This window comes from Mizuhopecten yessoensis, unplaced genomic scaffold (genome assembly GCF_002113885.1).
Source record: "Mizuhopecten yessoensis strain PY_sf001 unplaced genomic scaffold, ASM211388v2 scaffold2461, whole genome shotgun sequence".
NCBI classification, from domain to species: domain Eukaryota; kingdom Metazoa; phylum Mollusca; class Bivalvia; order Pectinida; family Pectinidae; genus Mizuhopecten; species Mizuhopecten yessoensis.
The window spans coordinates 371,306-393,919 of NW_018404557.1; the positions used below are offsets into that span (position 1 = coordinate 371,306).

Below are 22,614 nucleotides of genomic sequence, written 5' to 3' on the forward strand. Positions count from 1 at the left end.
GGTGCTCAGAGTTGGTCACTGAGAAGGTATGTAACGGTGCTCAGAGTTGGTCACTGAGAAGGTTTGTAATGGTGCACAGAGTTGGTCACTAAGAAGGTATGTAACGGTGCTCAGAGTTGGTCACTGAGAAGGTATGTAACGGTGCTCAGAGTTGGTCACTGAGAAGGTATGTAACGGTGCTCAGAGTTGGTCACTGAGAAGGTTTGTAATGGTGCTCAGAGTTTTGTTTATAATCATTTTTGCAAATGAAGAAAAATTAATCACACATGTTTCTATACAATTTGTTTTTAATGCATTAATAAAGGTGAAAGAAATTAAGTTCAACTTGATAAAATAGGTTCTTTGAATGTCTATATGCATTCTATTACCTGACCAAAGAGCAATTGACCTATGGACCTGCTGATCTATGCAAAACCAGATGATTGATTCAAGGCCCCTGTATTCTTATTTTTAGTTCTAAACATGGATAGTCAATTACTGTTTTAATAAATTTGCTTCACTTCTGTTTAAAAATGTCTTTATATAATCTTTTGCTTTGCAGGGAGTTGTGATTAACTCAATAGCTGTGAACCACAGTAGAGACTACCTGGTGTGTGGTACAGACAACAACCTTGTGTGTATCTGGAAACGAAGCTCTGTGAATGTGTGAATCTGGAAACGAAACTCTGAATGTGTGAATCTGGAAACGAAGCTCTGTGAATCTGGAAACGAAGCTCTGTGAATGTGTGAATCTGGAAACGCATATCTGTGAATGTGTGAATCTGGAAACAAAGCTCTGTGACATTGTGTGAATCAGGAAACAAAGCTCTGTGCCATTGTGTGTAACTGAATACTTGTCCTTGTATGTGTCTAATACAGCTCTGATAGGCTGTGATTATGGCCAGTTTTGTGTATCTGTAAATACAGCTCAGCAACAGTGTGAATACATGTATTTTGATATACATCTACATGTACCTACATGCATAGTTGTACCATTTGATGTGATATAGCTACAGATAAAAATGTAGTCTTACAAATAAATCACTGATGTCACATGGCAACCCTGAAAACTAACTGCCTGGTCCCAAAAGCAAATCATGGCATCAGCAAAACTTGTCCCAGTCCCGTTTACCAAATGGCATCAGGGAAATTATATGTTTTGATAATTCCTGGGTCCCACAGTAATAAAGTACCATGTACAGATATAGTTCAGGTATTTTTTGTTAAGCAAATCTACAAAGAACTAATATATAAAGATTATAAAAATAACTCCCAATATTACTGAATGATCTTTATTTTAGTTTTCCTGTATATATCAGCAAATAAAGCTGATACATTATTGGATGTAGCTGCATCTTCAATTGAACAAAGAAAAAAAAGTTGAGACAGTTATGAAAATTGTTAGTTTGTGTTGAATCTATATCCAGTGCCGGCCAAAATGTTACGTATTTTCTTGTAAATATTATTTTTATAAATAGTAATATGAAAACATTTGGTGCCAAACAAAGTCACTGGATTGCTTCCCTTTGTAAAGAGAGTGTGTGAGTAACCTCCCTTGGTACAGTATTATCTCCCTTTGTAAATTTTATATTGAACGATTGTGCAGAACAAAGGAAAGCAGTTGTAGAAAGTGTTGTTAAGTTTGACAATATAATGTTTTCCTTTAAAATGACAAATATGGTTTATATATAGAACAATTACGTTATTAATAATCTGAATATTTACAGTGTTCAAATATTATCAAAACAATCTTAGTATCTGTATGTCGGTAATTGTTACATATGTTTTCAGGCTACAGGTGCTTGACACTCTGATATGTTGTGTATACTATATAACAGTATATAGACTATATACATTTTATATTAGTTTTGTAAAGGATTACTTTGTTGTGCCACTTTCAGAAATGTTAATGATCCATTTTTATTTTCCTTATAAAACATATTTTATTTCAAATTTCTCTTAACATTTTCCCTATATTTTTTTTTAAACTGCACTTTTTGTCATCATGTTTTAACTTTTTAAACGATTTTAATTAAACTAGTTTGTGACCACAAAATACAGTATGCAAGGTATTAAAGCATTTAAAGTTCAGTTTTCAACATTCTTTTTTCAAATATTTATTCAGAACTGATTTATTTACTTTATATGAAGAGAAACATTGCATTTTTGTTGATGAGAAATTTACCATATGTTAGTTAAATTTTTGTTGCATTTCTTAAATCCTTTGTTTAATTATTTAATATCCACATTTTACTACCAATATTTGCTTGATTTTAAACGAATTTTAAAATTTCAAAAGTTTTAGTTTCCTTTTCAGAATCTAAGTATTTCTGTTACTCTACTAATGAAACCATAATAAATGTCTGAAAAGTGATATATCGTTTGTTGTTTTCTGTGTGCTATGATTGGCCTTTTGTCATATCAAGTCAACAACAAGTTTATATGTCACATGTAAATCAAGCACGGTAGAAATGACAAGATTTCGGCAGAGTGGATTGTGTGTACAGCATAGAGCTGTGGGAAGTGAACGCATATCAACTTATTTCTGTCCAAGCTAAAACATGGATGAATAATGACCAAACAAATAAGTATTTTCATACTGTATTTATTCATTATCAAACACTCAACTTGTAAAATAGGTAGAGCCAATATAACAAAATCAAGGGAGCAATGTCGTACCTTGTACATTCTTATTTGAGCCACAGCAATAAAATGCAGAAATTTGTCAATTTTTATGACGTAATGACAACCCTGATCTTGCTCTATCCCAATCTCTACCCAGAGTTGTCTTTCCTTACTCTCACTATTGAAACCCAAATGTAGAATCTGAATTTAAGGTCATTATTACACTAGTACACGAATTACTTAATTGGCCCTAACTAAACCCAAATGTAGAATCTGAATTTAAGGTCATTATTATCACTTGTACACGAATTACTTACTTGACCCTAACTAAACTAACCCAAATGTAGAATCTGAATTTAAGGTCATTATTATCACTTGTACACGAATTACTTAATTAACCCCTAACTAAACTAACCCAAATGTAGAATCTGAATTTAAGGTCATTATTATCACTTGTACCCCAAATTACTTAATTGACCCTAACTTAACTATGTCATTTGAAATTAAGTCGATAACTAAAGGCAAATTTTTTTGACAAAATGCAGGAAATCTTTGGCATTGTCTCTTCTGAGACAAAAGTGTCTCAACACATACACTAATAAACTACACAACACATTGATTGTTAAAGCTTTAGGTACATTTTATATAAGTTGTATAATGAATCTATATGACTTCCTGGCCATGATTATCTTCCTGCTCCAACCTCTTACATAGAGCTCTACAATTAACACACACATTCTGTTGAAACATACATTCTCCGACACAAAGATCCATTGCTCTACCACCGACCAGGAATACTGACAGAAATGCAATTTTCTTACAAACCTTCTACCATTCGTTCTACATATACTGTTACAAATGCAATCAATCCACACAGAATTTTGTTACTTGTGCAAACCTCTTACAAAAACTTCTCTAACTTAAATGACCAGATATCTTTTTTTTTAAATCATCTTGCAAACAGTTTAACTATAACAAATACAACCCTTACACAAAGTTAAACTAATTCAAAGGTGATTCTCTCACACACGGCTAATGATACAAATACTCTTTAACAAGCATAACTTTCATTTACTCTGGATACAATGACAACTCATTGATCACCTTCGTTGAAATAGTTGGATTTCATGTAATATATATATGACTTGCTACTTTAATGCATGCAATCACTATGGCGTTTAAGAATGGTCATCACTTGTGCTCAATTCTTTATAAAAAATATGTTTACATGTAAAGCTAGCAACGTAATCTACAACATAATACTGATTCATTAAAGCTAAGCTGAAACTCACCACTTTCGTTTCTATATTATTAAGATTCTCCTTAGAGGGCAGCACCAATTTGATCTTGAAAACAGGATCTGAGCATGAGTATGGTTTAATGAGTATGGAGCCGGCGGTAAATTTTACGATTATTCTTGCATATATAGGCCTATCTGGTACGCCTTCTAATCAACGTAATAATGTTGTCTCGATCTCTTGTATATGACTTGTAATAAGCCCACCACAAAAACTTATCACAACACACTGATATATATAAAGTTACCATACAAATAATTCCGCCAGCAAACAACTACGAAATTGACGTCATCATAATGTACCATTAAGCATATTACCTAACGTCGAATTAGTGAACACCGAGGAACTGTTGGACAAGAACGAACCATTGAACATTGGTATACTGGTGCCAAGTGAGGAACCGTTCACGAAGGTGGAGTTTACGGTGGTGGTAACATTAAGGTTTAAGTTCTGTAACGGATTTCCCTGGTATAGTATACCTGGAAGTAAAAGATGTCAACGTTAACCATTGCACAAGTCGTCAAATAAATACGCATCGATATACATTTAACGACCGTAGAACTGACACGTGTAAAGTGTAGAAAATATATAAAACAAGCATACTGAGTATTGCATGTCCCCTACCGTCCCCCGCTAGCTATTACTAAAGCAATGTATGTCCCCTACCGTCCCCCGCTAGCTATTACACTGTAATGCTTTATAAAAATGTTGCCCTTTGGTGTTAATTTGAGCAAATGAAAAGTATACAATTAGCTTGTAACTGATTTTAATGTAATAACAAGAGGACCAGAGGGCCTGTATCGCACACCTGGATACCTAAGCAATCATGGCAAAATATTCTCCAAATGAGATCCAAGGGAATATGTCAGACCCAAAGGCCAATCCTGGTAGCATATCTGTATTTAATTTTTATGCCCAGCAATTTTATGTATGGTTATGGGGTGGGGATCTCAACCGTTTCAAAGTTATGCCCCAGGGGTTATGTCTGCAAGGGGGGGGCAGACCCTGGGGTCAATTCTAATATCACGACTGCATTCGTCTCTTTATGACCAACAATTGTATATATGGTTTTGGGGTGGGGATCTTAACCGTTTCAAAGTAATGACCCAGGGGTTAAGTCTACAAGGGTGGGGCCAGACCCTAGAGCCATCCTGGAAGCAAATGTGCATTCCTCTCTTTATATTCAGCAATTGTATATATGGTTATATGGTGGGGATCTCAACCATTTCCAAGTAATACATTTTTTTGGCCCCACCCCTTAGCCCGGGTGGTCAGCCCCACCATTTGTACAATTTTGAATCCCTGCCTCCCATGAATGCTTCCGACCAAATATGATCAATATCCATGGTAAAGTTCTACGTAAGAAGTCGTTTGTAGCAATATAGTCAAATTGCCCCCTTTTGGCCCAGCCCTCAGACCCCTGGGGGATCAGCCCCACCATTTGTACAATTTTGAATCCCCACCACCTAGGGATGCTTCCGGTAAAATATGGTTGATATCTTTCTCTTAGTTCCAGAGGAGTCGCTTAAAGAAATATAGCTAAATAACGCTTTTTGGCCCCGCCTCTCAGCCGCCACGGGGGTCAGCCACACCATTTGTATAATTTTGGATCCCTGCCTCCCATGAATGCTTCTGATTAAATATGATTGATATCCAATGCATAGTTCTACAGAAGAAGTCGTTTGTAGCAATATAGTCAAAATGCCCCCTTTTGGCCCCGCCCCTCAGCCCCCTTTGGGGTCAGCCCAACCATTTTTACAATTTTGAATCCCCACCACCTAGGGATGCCTCCAGTCAAGTATGGTTGATATCCTTCTCTTAGTTCCAGAGGAGATGTCACTTAAAGCAATATAGCCAAATTGCCCCCTTTTTGCCCCGCCCCTCAGCCCCCTGGGGGTCAGCCCCACCATTTGTACAATTTTGAATTCCCACCACCTAGGGATACTTCCAGTCAAATCTAGTTAAATTCCAATCAGTGGTTAAGAAGAAGAAGTCGTTTAAAGAAATTGTTGACGGACAGACGACGGACGGACGGACGGACGACGGACGCCACGGTATGGCATAAGTTCACCTTGGTCCTTCGGACCCGGTGAAATTGTAATGTTAGTATTATGACAGAGGAATTATATAAAAAAAAACATGATTGTTATATTTTGTTGCTTTTGTGATATTAAATCAATTACCAGCAATTGTGATTAAGAGACGTGAATATCATCACCAATGTGTAATAATGTGTTACTTATCCAGTTTAATTCAGTTAAACAGTTTAACAGCGTTACGGCCCTTTGAACTTGAAAGTTATATATTGTTTATAGGTATCCTACAGGATATCATGTTCCTTTGTAATTATGTAAAGTTTGATCAAAATCTCTCAAGGAATGAAGCCGTTAGAGCGCTGACAAGGATTTTCTAAAAATAGTAACGGTGACCTTGACATTGACCTGCCAACCCTGAAACTCAAACTTGTCCGATATAGTATGGTCCTTTGTAAATGTATGAAGTTTGATAAAAATCCCTCAAGGAATGAAGCCGCTAGAGCGCTGACAAGGATTTTCTAAAAATAGTAAAAGAGACCTTGACCTTGACCAACAACCCTGAAATTCGACCTTGTCCGAGATATTATGGTCCTTTGTATTTGTGTAAAGTTTGATTAAAATCCCTTAAGGAATGAAGCCGCTAGAGCGCTGACTAACATCGAAGGAAAACTATTGTCACCGGTAGGGGACTAATAATTGGAATCAACATATCTTGGTTAAAGTATCTCACCTGCAACGCACGCGGTCATGAAACACGCGACATTCCCGCCAATCATTGCCCTGAGCATGCCTTTTGCGTAGTCTTTTTGTCTGCTGGGGTCCGCAGCGGTAAACGCACCGAGATTGATCCCCATGGCTGCTATACTGCCGAACCCGCACAGGATGTAGGTAGCTATCACAACAGAACGTTCCTTTTTAAAGAGAGAAACAGAAATCAACATGTTATATGACAATCTATTACCGGATGTAAGCATTTGTATCGCATGAAGACCAGTTTCTTTGCCCTTACTTTTTGTATGCTGTGCACAAACTGCACACATCGCAAGTGTTTTTGACGTCATCATTGAATGTTGAAGAAAAGGACAATTAAACATACATTTCACTCAAACATGTGGAAAGTAGCTTTTGATTGGAATAGAAAATGTGGTCTGGTTCGTCTGGCTATTTAACAGGCAGCGCCAAAAAGTATGGTGTCCTTGTACGTTTTTCTCTGAATTTCCTTCTTTATTCATAGTTATTGTAAATATATCTATGCAACACATTTTGTTGTCATTCAAAAACGTAGCAGATACAAACGCCAAAATGATTTTGTAAACATTTTCTCCAGATACACTTTTATCTTTTTGGACCGTATCGTTATCACAGTATCTAGACCATGTGAAGAGAGGATTAAACAGCTGTTACTATAGAGTGAAGTGATTGCTAACTGACTGTCCAGTTAAAATTATAGACTAAGAATTGTTGATAAGTTTGCTCTTCTATGTTAAATCGGCAAATATCACCTTACGGGCTCAGTTTACCGGGAAAGGGTCAACAGGAAGTAGTACACTTGAAAACACCACCGGAACTTGATATTGTACATAACTTACGTTGATTTCATCGTTCTTGATCATCGTCCCGAGATCGGCGAAGGACAGAAACTCGTTGATGAATATTTTCTTGCCTATGAGCTCCGCTACCTTGCCGCAGTCCTGCCATCTAACGCCCATCACCAAGGCTAAGGGCATGAATGTGTACGAACACAGGAACTGTAACAAAAATCGTTAATGTGAAAGTTTGGGCTCCTTTCTACTAAATTTTATTATGCCACCACACCAATGAATAACTACGGTATTTCTATTTTGATATTTTATTTCTATCAGACCATGATATTTTTTTTTTATATCAGACCAGTGCCGAAGTTTGTAGCCTTCCGTCCCAACACACAAATGACTAACTATGGTGATCCTAGTCTCTTGGTGGATCGAGACTCTAGTCACTTGGTGGATCGAGACTATAGTCACTTGGTGGATCGAGACCCTAGTCTCTTGGTGAATCGAGACTCTAGTCACTTGGTGGATCGAGACCCTAGTCTCTTGGTGGATCGAAACCCTAGTCTCTTGGTGGATCGAGACTCTAGTCTCTTGGTGGATCGAGACCCTAGTCTCTTGGTGGATCGAGACTCTAGTCTCTAGTCTCTTGGTGGATCGAGACTCTAGTCTCTTAAAGGATCGATACTCTAGTCTCTTGGTGGATCGAGACTCTAGTCACTTGGTGGATCGAGACTATAGTCACTTGGTGGATCGAGACCCTAGTCTCTTGGTGGATCGAGACTCTAGTCTCTTGGTGGATCGAGACTCTAGTCTCTAGTCTCTTGGTGGATCGAGACTCTAGTCTCTTAAAGGATCGAGACTCTAGTCTCTTGGTGGATCGAGACTCTAGTCACTTGGTGGATCGAGACTATAGTCACTTGGTGGATCGAGACCCTAGTCTCTTGGTGGATCGAGACTCTAGTCTCTTGGTGGATCGAGACTCTAGTCTCTTGGTGGATCGAGACTCTAGTCTCTTGGTGGATCGAGACTCTAGTCTCTTGGTGGATCGAGACTCTAGTCTCTTGGTGGATCGAGACTCTAGTCTCTTGGTGGATCGAGACTCTAGTCTCTTGGTGGATCGAGACTCTAGTCTCTTGGTGGATCGAGACTCTAGTCTCTTGGTGGATCGAGACTCTAGTCTCTTGGTGGATCGAGACTCTAGTCTCTTGGTGGATCGAGACTCTAGTCTCTTGGTGGATCGAGACTCTAGTCTCTTGGTGGATCGAGACTCTAGTCTCTTGGTGGATCGAGACTCTAGTCTCTTGGTGGATCGAGACTCTAGTCTCTTGGTGGATCGAGACTCTAGTCTCTTGGTGGATCGAGACTCTAGTCTCTTGGTGGATCGAGACTCTAGTCTCTTGGTGGATCGAGACTCTAGTCTCTTGGTGGATCGAGACTCTAGTCTCTTGGTGGATCGAGACTCTAGTCTCTTGGTGGATCGAGACTCTAGTCTCTTGGTGGATCGAGACTCTAGTCTCTTGGTGGATCGAGACTCTAGTCTCTTGGTGGATCGATACTCTAGTCTCTTGGTGGATCGAGACCCTAGTCTCTTGGTGGATCGAGACCCTAGTCTCTTGGTGGATCGATACTCTAGTCTCTTGGTGGATCGATACCCTATTCTCTTGGTGGATCGAGACTCTAGTCTCTTGGTGGATCGAGAAGTTGTTAAAAAGAAACATTTATTTTTCATTTTGAGCCTGATCCCTCTGTCCTGGTGAAATACATCCCTTATTTATACAACAATGACTTACCTTGACAAAAGGATGCAAATTTTCGTACGATCCCATACTTAGAAAATGGCCTTTAAATATTATTAATAATCCTTATTTCCTCCTTTGTGTCCTCCTTTTGTCCTAAGGTGGTTCATACCAATCATTTGTACAACGCAAGTTATCATTATCATAAAATCATCCATGCTCTTTTCGAAGATTAACTTGTACCCCCACCCCCATTTTGATCCCATCCGGTAGAATATCCCAGGGAGAGGGCCATACTTCCGGAAGGGGATCATTCATTCATTCATTCATACAATATTGGATTATCTTAGCTCATAAAAGCTCCATGTCAAGTAAGGTCCATCCTCCGTATTTAATAGTCTTTTAAAGATAACCACCGTTTCCTCTTTTAGTCCAAGCCCCTCTGAACCCCAAAGGGGACATCCGTTCACTAAATACAAAGTTGAAATACCTTGGTACCCGGACAATGAAAAATAAAATCAAACAGTATCCTTCACAACATTATTACCATGAACTTAAGGATGAGCTGAGCTGAAAATTTAAAACGATTTTGAGTTGGTCAAAAATCACTAAATTACACGCCTTTGTTTACTGCACTTAGTGTTGATTTTCGGTCTTGCTCTTTAAAAACGGCTTATTGCTTCTAAGTATTAGGTTTAAGTTATATTTGTAGTTCCAATAGCAGTTTTTTCATACTGTGGATAAATAAAGCACAATCTAATTAAAATTATATCTTCACATCGCTCCCGTTTACTGATATGTCGCGTTGAAGATCTAACAACATCCCATAGAGGGTCACGTCAGAGGTCAACATGAATACATTATCGCATTTATAACAAGCCAATCATAACGCGACATAACTCTTTCATTCAACCAATCAGAAAGCAGGACCTGTGGCATTTAATGCAGACACCTCGTAGCCCAAAATCCATTTTTTCGTCTGGTCCAGTGATAGTTTGAATATTGCGAAGCCTGTCATTGGTTAATTTAGTTTCAGGTTGTTAAACTTTTTAACGACAACATCATCAGAAGAGGAAGTCTCTCTTATTTCAAAGCAAAATCCACAAATTGTACAAACGTTGTCTTGTAGATAGACACGGCGTGGTGTCATGGGCGCCGCCATTTTCGATGCTCATTTGACACCTCTCGGTCTTTTAAAATAGCAAGTGTGTTCCGAAATCATTACATCATCACTTACAGAAATGCGTAAGCTCTCATCTGATTGGTTAATGCAAAGGTCGCCTGAACATGACCCTCTACGGGATGTTGTTAGATCTTCAACGCGACATATCAGTAAACGGGAGCGGTGTGAAGATATAATTTTAATTAGATTGAATAAAGCAGTAAGTCGAGTGTTTAGCTCTTTCCGTACCGCAACTCCGGTCCGGAGTCCGTACCGGATGTACTTATTAGACTCGCCCCCGCACATATAACAAAATGGCGGATTATTAATATATACATTTAAGACTAGGTGTAATTGCCGCAAGAATTAAACAGGTAACCGTGAACAAATATTGTTATTGTTTCATGTTCTTGTTCATAGACAAACACTTCTTCATTTTCGCAGCATAATGACTAACTGGCAGCTGATTATGACTGAGAAATCGACATTTGTCTGGCAATAAACGATACGATTCATTGTATTTAACACAGCGTTGTAGCATAGGTGTTGGGCACGTCTATCAAAAAAAAAATATATATATATATATATAAAACTCTTTTTTTTTTTTTTGATAGACGTGCCCACCACCTATGGTTGTAGTGCAGGTTTTCAATGGGGATTGATTATGGTTACGAATGTGGAGTCGTTGAGGTTTTTTTTAAATACAAGTAGATTTCATCAAGACTTATATTAGAATATTCAAATTTACATTTACTTCCATAAGTCTCAACAAACATCTGATGATGAATTTACGAGTGATCGTATCGAATTAAGTTGCCGCCATCTTGTTTACATTTGAGGCACCAAACGCAAACATCTTGAGGCAAATGCGAAAACATTAAGTCACATAATAAAAAAGTGTACTTTGCACAAATAAAATTATTTCTTCCAAACTGGTGGGTTCTGATTTTAGCGACAATTAATTGTTTTTTGGCGACAGTCTCGTGCGATAACCAACTAAACATCAGGCAAATTACATCACAGTTTCTTGTCGTGTGTACACGACAACGGGGATGAGACGGCCCTTTTTTGTCGTCTGTACACGACAACGGGGACCAGGATGTCATATTGTTGTCGTGTGTACACGACAACGGTACGGAAAGAGTTAGAGTCGTTATTTCTGACGTGTGCTCTGTAATTGACAAAGTATCTAACAGCAGTCAAAAGGACAACACACTAAAAATACAAACACAAACATCGTTTACGCCTGCGGGGTATTTTTTTCTAATGTTTACCTGGAACGTGACCTCTGGATGACCGACACGTGATCCCATGAAGGACAAGAAATAGTCTAGGAAGGCGAGGAGTGAGATGAAGGCGATGAGGTTAACAGTGACGTAGGAGATAAGTTTGATAGCCGTCAAAGCACCAGCCGAGGCTGCCTCCATTACGTTGTGTTCGTTCCTGTTGAAAAACATTCGGAAACATCTTATTGAGGAAATATCCGTTTTGTCTTATGAACGATCGTATTGATTATAAAACAGCAACTGTTAACGTGTTTAAATGTGTATGGTCAGATGGCATTGTGGATAACAATGGTCAGATGGCGTCGTGGATAACGCACTCGTCTTTCACCAAGACGGCCAGGGTTGGATTTCAAGATCCGACTGAAAAGGTTTTAGGACACCTACCCGACCACGAGTGAAATTTTGGTTTTATAAAACAAAAATCAAAAACGATGTAAAATAAATAAAGATTTCATATATTTTAGCAATGAGATTAACAATACAGAAATAAAGTCATGGTTTTTCTGGGCCATAACTTCTTATTTTTCCAGCTCATTAGCTTCACCAAGCGGTAAGTCATACAGGTTTGGGTTGTTAAGCATCACATATACTCATTGCATACTTCCTATACACTGTACTAGATCTATAACGACATTGTGATATTCTGACATGACCTTCGAGGCTTACCCGACATTAAGTTTTACGTAGATATCCTTCTCGTCTCCTTGCGGTACTTCCGTTTCCGGCCAGTTGAGTTTACTCACTGCTAATGCAGCCGGGGCTGACATGAATGACGCCGTAATCACGTGCTCGGCTGGAACCTGAATTTCGAAAAAAAGCAAATTGAATATATTTTAGAAAATTAGCTTCACTTGGTACACGTAAGAGTGGTTCAAACAAAATGAACATATGGATTGTAATTTTCTACGAATGGTGTGTTTGGTAATTTTAAATAAATATATTGCCAATAACTACATTCACTGTCAGATGCTTCTTGTGGTCAAACTATTACGTTATCGTTCTTTAAATCCATGCGGTGGACCCAATGTAAGTTCGATGCGATAATGTGACTAAATGTCACTTTAGGTGTATAATACGTACCCCGAACTCGATGTAGGCGGCGATGACTGTTCCCGCCACGGTAGCAAACCCTGACGTCATCACGGCGTTGAGCTCAGACAATGTGAGATCCCGGAGGAACGGCTTCAGGGCCACAGTAGATACTACCTGTTAATACAGATGCCAGTCTTAAAAAATGTGTATCTCGAAGAAACAGATACAAGGTCGCGATAGACGATACCTTTCAACAAATGTAAGCCCGAAGCTGAACTCGTGGTACGGCTTAAATGCAACAGTAGATGTCATCTTTCAATATACGCCGATCAGTGAACGGTAAAATCATGGAGGTCATAGGTCAGTCGGACGTTGATTCGTATGGGGCCTGGTTAACTAGGTGTATTATATGTGCGAATTTAACCCCATATGAATTCAACCAATCTGGCTTAGAATGGATCAAAAGTTTACTTGTCAGGTTTATCTGTCCGTTTGTATCACCTGTTGAAAAGAATCTTCAATTCTCACCTGTCCGATGAAGATATGGGCCGCCGTGGCGAAGGATTCGACGGCTGTGGTCTTCATGGTGTACTGGAACAGTTTGGCCAGTCCCTTAATGACGATCTGCATTACTCCCCAGTAGTACAAGATAGACACCACGGCACTGAAGTACACCACCACCGGCAGAATCTGTGGAGACAGAAAATAACGGACGTTTTTATACAACGGAGTGAAATGGTGAAAACAGAAAGTGAAGGGCGTTATTTGTACATAAGGATTGAATGGCATTACTTTGCGTTCATACCGGCATGAACATTGAAAAAGTGCTGTTCAATCCTTATATTTAAATTCTTAATTTGTAGTTATTATAGACATGGAAAAGATATTCTTCTATATTTTCGATATTGAAGTGTCTGTGACGTCAGTGCAAAAGAGATTCATGGACCAGTCTAACGTCACCAAAATGTTTGCTTCTAACGTTTGTCTCAGGCTAATCGAGGCGGGGAAAACACTTCATAATGACGCTGATCGAATTGCGTTCATAGCTCTATGAACGCAATTTCTCCTGGTAATGCTTCTATTTAAGGATTGACCTGCATTTTTTGACGGCGTATACGGTAGTATGAACGCAGTTGGCAACGAACATAATCTATGGTGTGCGTTAGCACTTCGAACATAATTATTCATTTATAACTGTCGTTATGTACATGAATTGACACACTGTTCTGGTAGTGATGTGGTCAAACGTCGCAAAAGGAAGCCGCCATTGTTTGCTTTACCGTCAGAATTTTGAATGTGCATCCATAGAACAAGAAATTAGCCAGCATCCCTTTGTTGTATAATCAGACATTATGGATCCAAAATATGTTCCATGTTTCTAGATGTTTATGAACCAAACAATGGCTGTCACCGAACAGTTAATGCGCTGCAGCGTGAACGGCGCCATATTTGAAACAGATATCAATCCGCCGAGCCTTTTTTTCATTGCGTATAAGCTAATGTATACGCAGTCGGAGTTTACTAAGCTGAAGAAGGGAGATATGTAAATATACCGTAGTGGAATGGAGGAGACAGAAAGTGACGGATGTGATTTATACAACAGGCGAGATCTGTAGACGTAAAAAGTGACGAGCGTTACTTTAACAACAGATACATATTTAGTCGTAATTTTTTTGAAACGCGTAAATATATGGAAGCGTATTTCACGCATACAATTCCGTAAAATCGCAGTTACACACAAATATGTTAGGCTTCCTACCTTGAACGCCACGACGTGCATAGTATAGTTTTTGTCTCCGAACACAAACTTGGAGCCGTAGTCGGTGAATGAGAGGAACTTCGCCACTGCGTCTCCCATCATTTTACACACCCTGTAGCCCGGGGGCCATCGTAAGATCACGATACCCATCAGGAACTGCAGCAGCAGGCCCCACAGTACCGCCCGCCACTGTACCTGTAAAATATATCATATGCCGATTCCTTTATTACAAGACATCGTCAAACGACTCCAAAACAATAAAGTATGCATATCTGTGAATAAACCGGTATGACATTCTTTTTATATCGGGAGTATTTTTGCCCTTAATACAGAAATAACACTTGCTTATTCTGGATGCAACTGCTCTGTAGCACAAAAATTATAATTTCAATTAACATATTCGAGATTCAGTATTATCAGTCACTTAGGAATTAACATTTTTTTGTGAATTGACCAAAAGATAGCTTCCCGGTATCTTAGGATTATATCGCCGCAAAGTCTTCGTTTTTGTCAAATCCATAATGCACACACTTTTAAAAGTGAGTCAGAATAATCGAATTTATTATGAAGGTCGTTTGAAAACATTAGGTAGATGTGACGTCACCTTTGACGGGGCCTTGGACGTGACGAACATGATGACTAAGAACAGAAGGAGGCCTCCGAGGGGGATCAGTCTCTCCGGCTCTTCATAAAGGTCCAATACCAAGTATACCCCTATGGCCACGAACAGGAGCGCTGTGAAAAGCCTGGAAATAGAAATACAAGTGTAGTTCGTGAAAGTTTACATGATTATCCTTTTTCTCGTGCTGTATATTTCTCAATGACCACATTTTTCACAGCTTTTCTATCTGACAAAGATCAGCCAATTCGTCCAAGACAAGATACACAAGGGTCAGCTAATTCGTCCAAGACAAGACACACAAGGGTCGGCCAATTCGTCCAAGAAAAGACACATAAGGGTCGGCCAATTCGTCCAAGACAAGACATACAAGGGTCAGCCAATTCGTCCAAGACAAGACACACAAGGGTCGACCAATTCGTCCAAGACATGACACACAAGGGTCGGCCAATTCGTCCAAAACAAGTCACACAAGGGTCGGCCAATTCGTCCAAGACAAGTCACACAAGGGTCAGCCAATTCGTCCAAGACAAGACACACATGGGTCGGCCAATTCGTCCAAGACAAGACACACAAGGGTCAGTTAATTCGTCAAAGACAAGACACACAGGGGTCGGCCAATTCGTCCAAAACCAGACACACAAGGGGCAGCCAATTCGTCCAGACACACAAGGTTCAGCCAATTCGTCAAAGACAAGACACACAAGGGTCGGCCAATTAGTCGAAGACAAGACACACAAGGGTCAGCCAATTCGTCAAAGACAAGACACACAAGGGTCGGCCAATTCGTCCAAGACAAGACACACAAGGGTCGGCCAATTCGTCCAAAACCAGACACACAAGGGTCAGCCAATTCGTCCAGACACACAAGGGTCAGCCAATTCGTCCAAGACAAGACACACACGGGTCAGCCATTTCGTCCAAGACAAAACACACAAATATCACCAAATTTGTCTTAGACATGACACACAAGGGTCAGCAAATTTGTCCAAGACAAGACACACACGGGTCGGCCAAATAGTCGAAGACAAGACACACAAGGGTCAGCCAATTCGTCCAAGACAAGACACATAAGGGTCAGCCAATTCGTCCAAGACAAGACACACACGGGTCGGCCAATTAGTCGAAGACAAGACACACAAGGGTCAGCCAATTCGTCCAAGACAAGACACACAAGGGTCGGCCAATTAGTCGAAGACAAGACACACAAGGGTCAGCCAATTCGTCCAAGACAAGACACATAAGGGTCAGCCAATTCGTCCAAGACAAGACACACAAGGGTCGGCCAATTAGTCGAAGACAAGACACACAAGGGTCAGCCAATTCGTCCAAGACAAGACACACAAGGGTCGGCCGATTCGTCAAAGACAAGAAACACAATGGTCAGCCAATTCGTCCAAGACAAGACACACAAGGGTCAGCCAATTCTTTCAAGACAAGACACACACGGGTCGGCCAATTGGTCCAAGACAAGAAACACAAGGGTCAGCCAATTCGTCCAAGACAAGACACACAAGGGTCAGCCAATTCGTCCAAGACAAGACACACAATGGTCGGCCACTTCGTCAAAGACAAGACACACAAGGGTCAGCCAATTCGTCCAAGACAAGACACACAACGGTCAACAAATTCGTCCAAGACAAGACACACAAGGGTCAGCTAATTCGTCCAAGACAAGTCAAAAAACGGTCTGACATCAAATTCGTCCAAGACAAGTCACACAACGGTAAGCAAATTCTTCCAAGTCAAGACACAAGGGTCACTAAATAGGGAAGCGTTTGAAAAGAGCGTTGCATGCGCATGATATCTTTGGTCCTTTAATACATGAAACAATTGAAATGTGTCATTTCATTTTTTTTTAATTCCAAAACAATAACATCGTGAATAGTGGACAGAGGGTCAGCAAAGCTAATATGGGGAAAATGCATTGGATGTAGCAGTAAATCGAATGTTATAAAAACAAGACTCAACAAGCATTGGAATTTGGAAAACAGCAGGAAAATGAAAATAATTACGTTATTTTGATGAGCCAGTCATTTTAAGGTTTTGTTTGGTAAAGTCAGGAGATGGACCGATCGAGACTCTTGTTTTTTTCTGTTTTCACGTGTGACTGTTCTGTTCCGCCAAAATGACGACAATGAAACGTTAAAAATATTAGCAATATTCTGAAATGTGACAGACTGGACAATGTTTGAAGTCATAACGAAAGCGTCAGAAGTCTGGAATATTGACTAATTCTAGTTACTTTAGAAAGGTAGTGATACGTTGTTAAACACTATTGTGTAGTTCTCCCGTTAACGTATGTTACAGATACGTCAGCTTGTCCTGTCGGGGAGATGGAGTTATAAATACACGTCATCTTGTCCTGTCGGGGAAAACGAGCTATTAATACACGTCATCTTGTCCTGTCGGGGAGATGGAGTTATAAATACACGTCACCTTGTCCTGTCGGGGAGATGGAGTTATAAATACACGTCACCTTGTCCTGTCGGGGAGATGGAGTTATAAATACACGTCATCTTGTCCTGTCGGGGAGATGGAGTTATAAATACACGTCAGCTTGTCCTGTCGGGGAGATGGAGTTATAAATACACACCATCTTGTCCTGTCGGGGAGATGGAGTTATGAATACACGTCATCTTGTCCTGTCGGGGAGGAGTTATAAATAAGTCGTCTTGTTCTGTCGGTAAAAATGACACCCAAATGCTCGTATATATGATCATTGGGGATGTCATTTTTACCAGAAGTCGATTTAAACCCCTAAACATGTAAAATTACTCTGAACGCTTTCTGTGTAAGGAACGTGCTCTCTGAAAAATTGAATTCAAAGATTAAATTCCACAAATACCAATCAGTCATAATGGGCATATTAGAAACACTTACTTTCCCGCCAAAGTCCGTCGTTTCTGACTGAAGAAACAGTGTCGTCTACGGATTTCAAGAAGAGGTGTTGTCACGTGACTCAGTAGGGTTGCGATCCCCCAGAACCTGTGTACAACGGCCAAGAAGACGAGAACCAAGTCCACGCATGTCCAGAACGCGGTCGAGGTGTCAAACACGATGATAAAGGCGATGTAAATGATATATGCAACGACAAGAGCGATGAAAATGGCGTCATTGAACCAGCGTTGTGTCGCTGATCTACACGAGTCCAAAGTGTCGGAGCAGTAGTCCAACAGTTGTCCGAACGTGTCCGTTATTAACGTAGGTTCACGTTCAGAAGATCTTTTTTTCTCTGGTAAAACGTCAACGTCCACCACAACGCTTGCTTTTCCATTGGTTAAAAGTTGTGACACTAGTGGTTCCTCGGAGCCATCACTTATTGTGTCCCTTGACACGGTGCGCGAGATTGAGTTTTTGTGGGTATCCATTTTGGCGCGAGGTTTTACGTCACTGCTTGAGACTCAACACATTGTAGGTGCAGACTCCTCTTTATTACCATATCAAACCAATAAATACGTTACTGCTATAAACACAGATCCAATCTTTATCGGAAGGTTAAACGCTTTGGATTGGTCTCAAGTGTTGTCCTGATTACGAAATGCAAATATTAAATTATAGGTGCGGAACCCCTTGTAGAAATGGTTCCGTGAGAGAGATAGAACCGGCCGTCGTTGATACCCTACATCTGTGACATTTCATGAATGATAACACTATTTTGAAATTCCTTCTGGACCAAGCATTTGACCCCAGTCTGTGTTATCTGTGTATATTATGTTACTACTGATCAAACCACTACAGCAGGTTATATCGAGTGTTTCTATCACTGGTAGCGGTACGTCCAGGTTCTGGCCATATCACACCATGTCTTCAAGATGCAGGTATAAGTAAAGACCTGTTCGTGTGTATCGATCCACGTCTACACGTCTGGTAATGTCCGTCATACCTGTAACATTGTAACATCGTCAGCTTACTATACATCACAAACACTCATATATTTAGTTTACATAGTATTTATTCAATACCAGTACATTATATTAATGGCTGTTTATGGCTTGCATAAAACATTTCGATATATTTGAATTTTAAAATTTTGCTTTCGAACATGTACGTTTGATTTTAAAAATAAAAGTATGCCTTAGCTACGAATGGAATGTTTCACGAGTGTTGTTCGTGTTCGTAGTTTGTATTCAATAACACACGAGAAATAATTGAGGAGCCATTATATTTTCTATATCTGTATACATTTTAAGCCAAGGTTTGTGTTTAAAGAATATCTTCTAAGACGCCCGCCGAACTAAATATTTTATATGAAAAGATCGGGTATTATCTAGCCGCTCGTGAAAATAATACGTCTGTTTGCTAGTAAGAGATATTTGTTCGTAATGATATAATGAGAAGGCATTGTTTTGAGTACTAAAATGGTAACAAACCGATCTCTATTTGACCCTTGGCCTTGACTCCAGTTACCGAAATACAGGTTTCTAGATCAAATCTCACCTAAAGATCCATTTTTGGTATGAAAGTACAAAGTACAAGGCGCTGTGTTGACTACCAAAACGTACATGTGCTAGGGTGACCTCTATCTGACCTTTGGCCTTGATCTCAAATACTGAAATATAGATTTCCGGAGAATACCTTGGTTACTTTTTCATGTTTCGACTCAAGTCTTGGTATGTAGGTACAATTTAAGGAGATGCTGTGTCGAGTACCAACATAGGAACACCGCGACTTATACTCTTGACTTAAAGAACGAAATACGGGTTTCCAGATCGTATCTCGGCAATTGTTTTATATGTGGGATTCAGACCTCGTATACAAGAGAAGGTGTTGGTGATATGTGTTTGTCCAGCATGACAGCGCGTGTGTTCGATTGGCGGTTTTCTCGAAACCGGCCCGTTTTGTACAAATACATAGCAAAAATGTATCACCTGCAAGGTACTTATCCCAACCCCCCTTGGGATTCGACCCAGGGTCCCTTTAAAAACCCCTTCCAAACTACAAATCCTTGATTTGCACCTTAATTTTACTTTCGCTTCGCCTCAATTTTTGCGGACAAAAAAAGTGACCATTTGGAATGGTAAATATAAGAGTGTCGTCTTTTTAACTCGACAATTAGTTAAATGTATCACTTTTATCAAGCTGCTATCATCCCGATAAGGCGATAAGAGGTCCGGGGATGCATTCCCCATCTGTTGTTTTGATCTCTCAACCAGATAATCAGTTCCAATGTTCCCACTAACTTGAGACTATATATGGTAGCCATTTCCTATTTATAAATCGGATTATAAAATTGATTTAAAATATTCCATCTGGCCAGGTGAGTTCATGCATAAAGTACTAGGTCTTGTTTATCATGATTTCATAAAAACATGTAATACAGTTCTCTGTTAGAAATATATTTTAATATTTTATTGAATATCAAACAGCTGAGGGATAATTCAAATATGGAGCAAGCCTGTGCTTTTTTTAGTTTCATTTGCATGTGTTTCAAACAGACCAATTATAAAAATCTCTTTGCACACTCCACCGAACATTGGCGACTGTAACAGAACATGATGTATATCAACCCAACTCCGTCACGTGCTATCGCATTCTACCCGTGCTACGTCTTTACAGATGTCTGTACATGTATAACATTATATAGATGTTCCAAGTGTGATCTCATATGGTCGAATTTTAGAATAAAATGTCTCTTTACATAACCTTGAATAATTACCTTTCTATAAAGTACAACCATAATTAGCAGATACTTACGTATTAACAGCTAGAAGACCATTAGTATGGGCTAACAAATAACTATTTCTACAACTGTATGGCGGTACAAGCACGCTGGACAGTAACACTTTGTAGTGCAGTTGTCTAGAAATCGTATTATCCGTTTACACACCCAACACGCCTAACAGGTGATGGCATAACATAAAATGTATATCTTGTCGCCAGATCCTTTCAATTGATATGATTGTATTGTATTGTAAATGAATTTAAGTAATGCATAATGTTAAACCAACACGTCTAATATGCCAATATAAAAAGTATATGTGTAGGTAGCCTGAATGTTTTAGTTGTAGTGATCGATTTGTGACAAAAGCTTACCAGCCACGTACATCGATACCACAAGGACATGATACTTTGTTACAGCTATATTTGGACCTAAACTAAGCTAGGCGTTTAGAGTAACTTTACACGTTAGCGGGGTTTAGAGAGGCATTGTTACCGAAAATCGATCTAAACACCCCAAACGTGTAACAATACTCTACCAATGCCGGTTTGTACTAGTACTAAGCTAATCAGCTACAGTAGTACTAATTTAAGCTAACTCATTAGCCACTTACAGGAAGTGCCATTACCTGTTTGCAATTGAAATAAGCTAACAAGCCACGAATAAATAGCCACTTTGTAGGTTTATACAGCGACACTATCACCGGTTTTAATGTGTAGTCGTGAAACTAAGGTAATCACTTGAATTTGTAGGTTTGTAACGTCTACTACACATATACAGCGAGACTACTATCAGATGTATAATTAAGCTAACAAGACACATACAATATACCATCACCGGTTCGTATACTTGTGTAATGTACTTGGGTATTTTATTACAGCATTCACAGCGTACACGATGTACACGCTTACATTACCTCCAGGTAATCTTTGTCTACGAGAAAGTGCAATGCCTCATTCTTAATCTACATTTCTACATATCAAACTTTCACTTAATTTTCATGGAGTTTGTTTAATATGTTACTATAAATGAGCATTAAAATTATTGAATTGAATTGAATGGTCGATTTTATACCATTACCCCAGCAGAAACGTTCGAAATCAAACAATCTTACCATGTCACTAAGGTATGTCAGCCTATTATCGATATCATACTCATTCCCCATTGATATATCACGTGCTTGCCTGTACATGTACATCCGTAAGAAATCACATTGTCCAGTTTCCGACGATATCGACTGTTATACACACATACTAACACACGATATAGGACATATTATATACATACATACAAACGATTGCTGTCTCTCTGGCCTTCTCTCCGCTCATGGCACGAGTTATGTAACAGTGACGTCAATTATCAGGAACATATCATACAGGAAATAATGTCCAGTCAATTTTCAGAACGTCGCACATGTCTTATAACACCCGGTGATTATGACTACACTGTGCACACACCACACACACCACACACACGTGACTGAAAGTTCCGGTAGGTTATATTTAGCCCGTTGTTTACATTAGATACTGCGACATGGGTTAGTGGTTGGACATGATCACAGAACAACAATGGACGATCAGGCATATATACCGCACGCTCTAGTGTTCAATACACCCAGTCTCGTATGCACCATGCACTGTTATACATATTTTATCAATGGTAAAATACACAGCCTGTCGTTAAAATGGCAATACAACAAGTACAGAGGCGCCTCGGCGAGCCTAGCTCCTGCATGGTAGCACAAAAATGATAACACGTGCACCTGATTGCTGTTGAACAGTTGACCGTACAACATGGCTGCTGTTGACCCATTGACCATGCTGTTGACCTATAATCTCCATTAGGCATAACAGCTGCTCATGGTAGAACTCCAAATCTCAGTCAGCTT

The 22,614-nt window shown here is 39.5% G+C and overlaps 2 protein-coding genes across 5 annotated transcripts in view; one reads left to right on the forward strand and one right to left on the reverse strand.

Moving 5' to 3' along the window:
• Nucleotides 1-2,353, forward strand: part of LOC110446040 (leucine-rich repeat and WD repeat-containing protein 1-like) — a 21,268-nt gene extending 18,915 nt beyond the window's left edge. For both annotated transcript variants that reach the window (XM_021490992.1, XM_021490993.1), the window contains exon 17: nt 542-2,353. In XM_021490992.1, coding sequence (XP_021346667.1) covers nt 542-649 — 108 coding nt within the window. In that variant the 3' untranslated portion in view covers nt 650-2,353. The remainder of the gene's footprint in view (nt 1-541) is intronic.
• An 89-nt stretch (nt 2,354-2,442) lies between these two features.
• LOC110446041 (solute carrier family 28 member 3-like) lies at nt 2,443-22,170 on the reverse strand. Of its 3 annotated transcripts, none has more exons than XM_021490995.1 (11): nt 22,018-22,170; nt 17,948-18,950; nt 15,050-15,191; nt 14,446-14,640; nt 13,215-13,376; nt 12,735-12,860; nt 12,321-12,454; nt 11,643-11,811; nt 7,528-7,686; nt 6,669-6,849; nt 2,443-4,381 (listed from the first exon to the last, which is right to left on the reverse strand). In XM_021490995.1, the coding sequence occupies exons 2-11, from the start codon at nt 18,433-18,435 to the stop codon at nt 4,194-4,196; spliced, it is 1,944 nt and encodes a 647-aa protein (XP_021346670.1). In that variant the 5' UTR covers nt 18,436-18,950; nt 22,018-22,170; the 3' UTR covers nt 2,443-4,193. The 3 variants fall into 3 exon arrangements, with proteins under 3 accessions (XP_021346670.1, XP_021346669.1, XP_021346671.1); XM_021490994.1 differs by having other exon boundaries at nt 22,014-22,170; XM_021490996.1 differs by lacking the exon at nt 22,018-22,170 and adding an exon at nt 21,841-22,005.
• Between the last annotated feature and the right edge of the window lie 444 nt (nt 22,171-22,614).

Bases quoted from the DNA above. Each gene is read 5' to 3' on its own strand.
- LOC110446041 (XM_021490995.1), bottom strand. From the start codon at position 18,435: ATGGATACCCACAAAAACTCAATCTCGCGCACCGTGTCAAGGGACACA. The intron at 11,812-12,320 runs GTAAGCCTCGAA...GTTTTTCAACAG, and splicing joins TACGTAAAACTTAATGTCGG to GAACGAACACAACGTAATGG. The intron at 4,382-6,668 runs GTGAGATACTTT...TTTTACTTCCAG, and splicing joins CATGACCGCGTGCGTTGCAG to GTATACTATACCAGGGAAAT.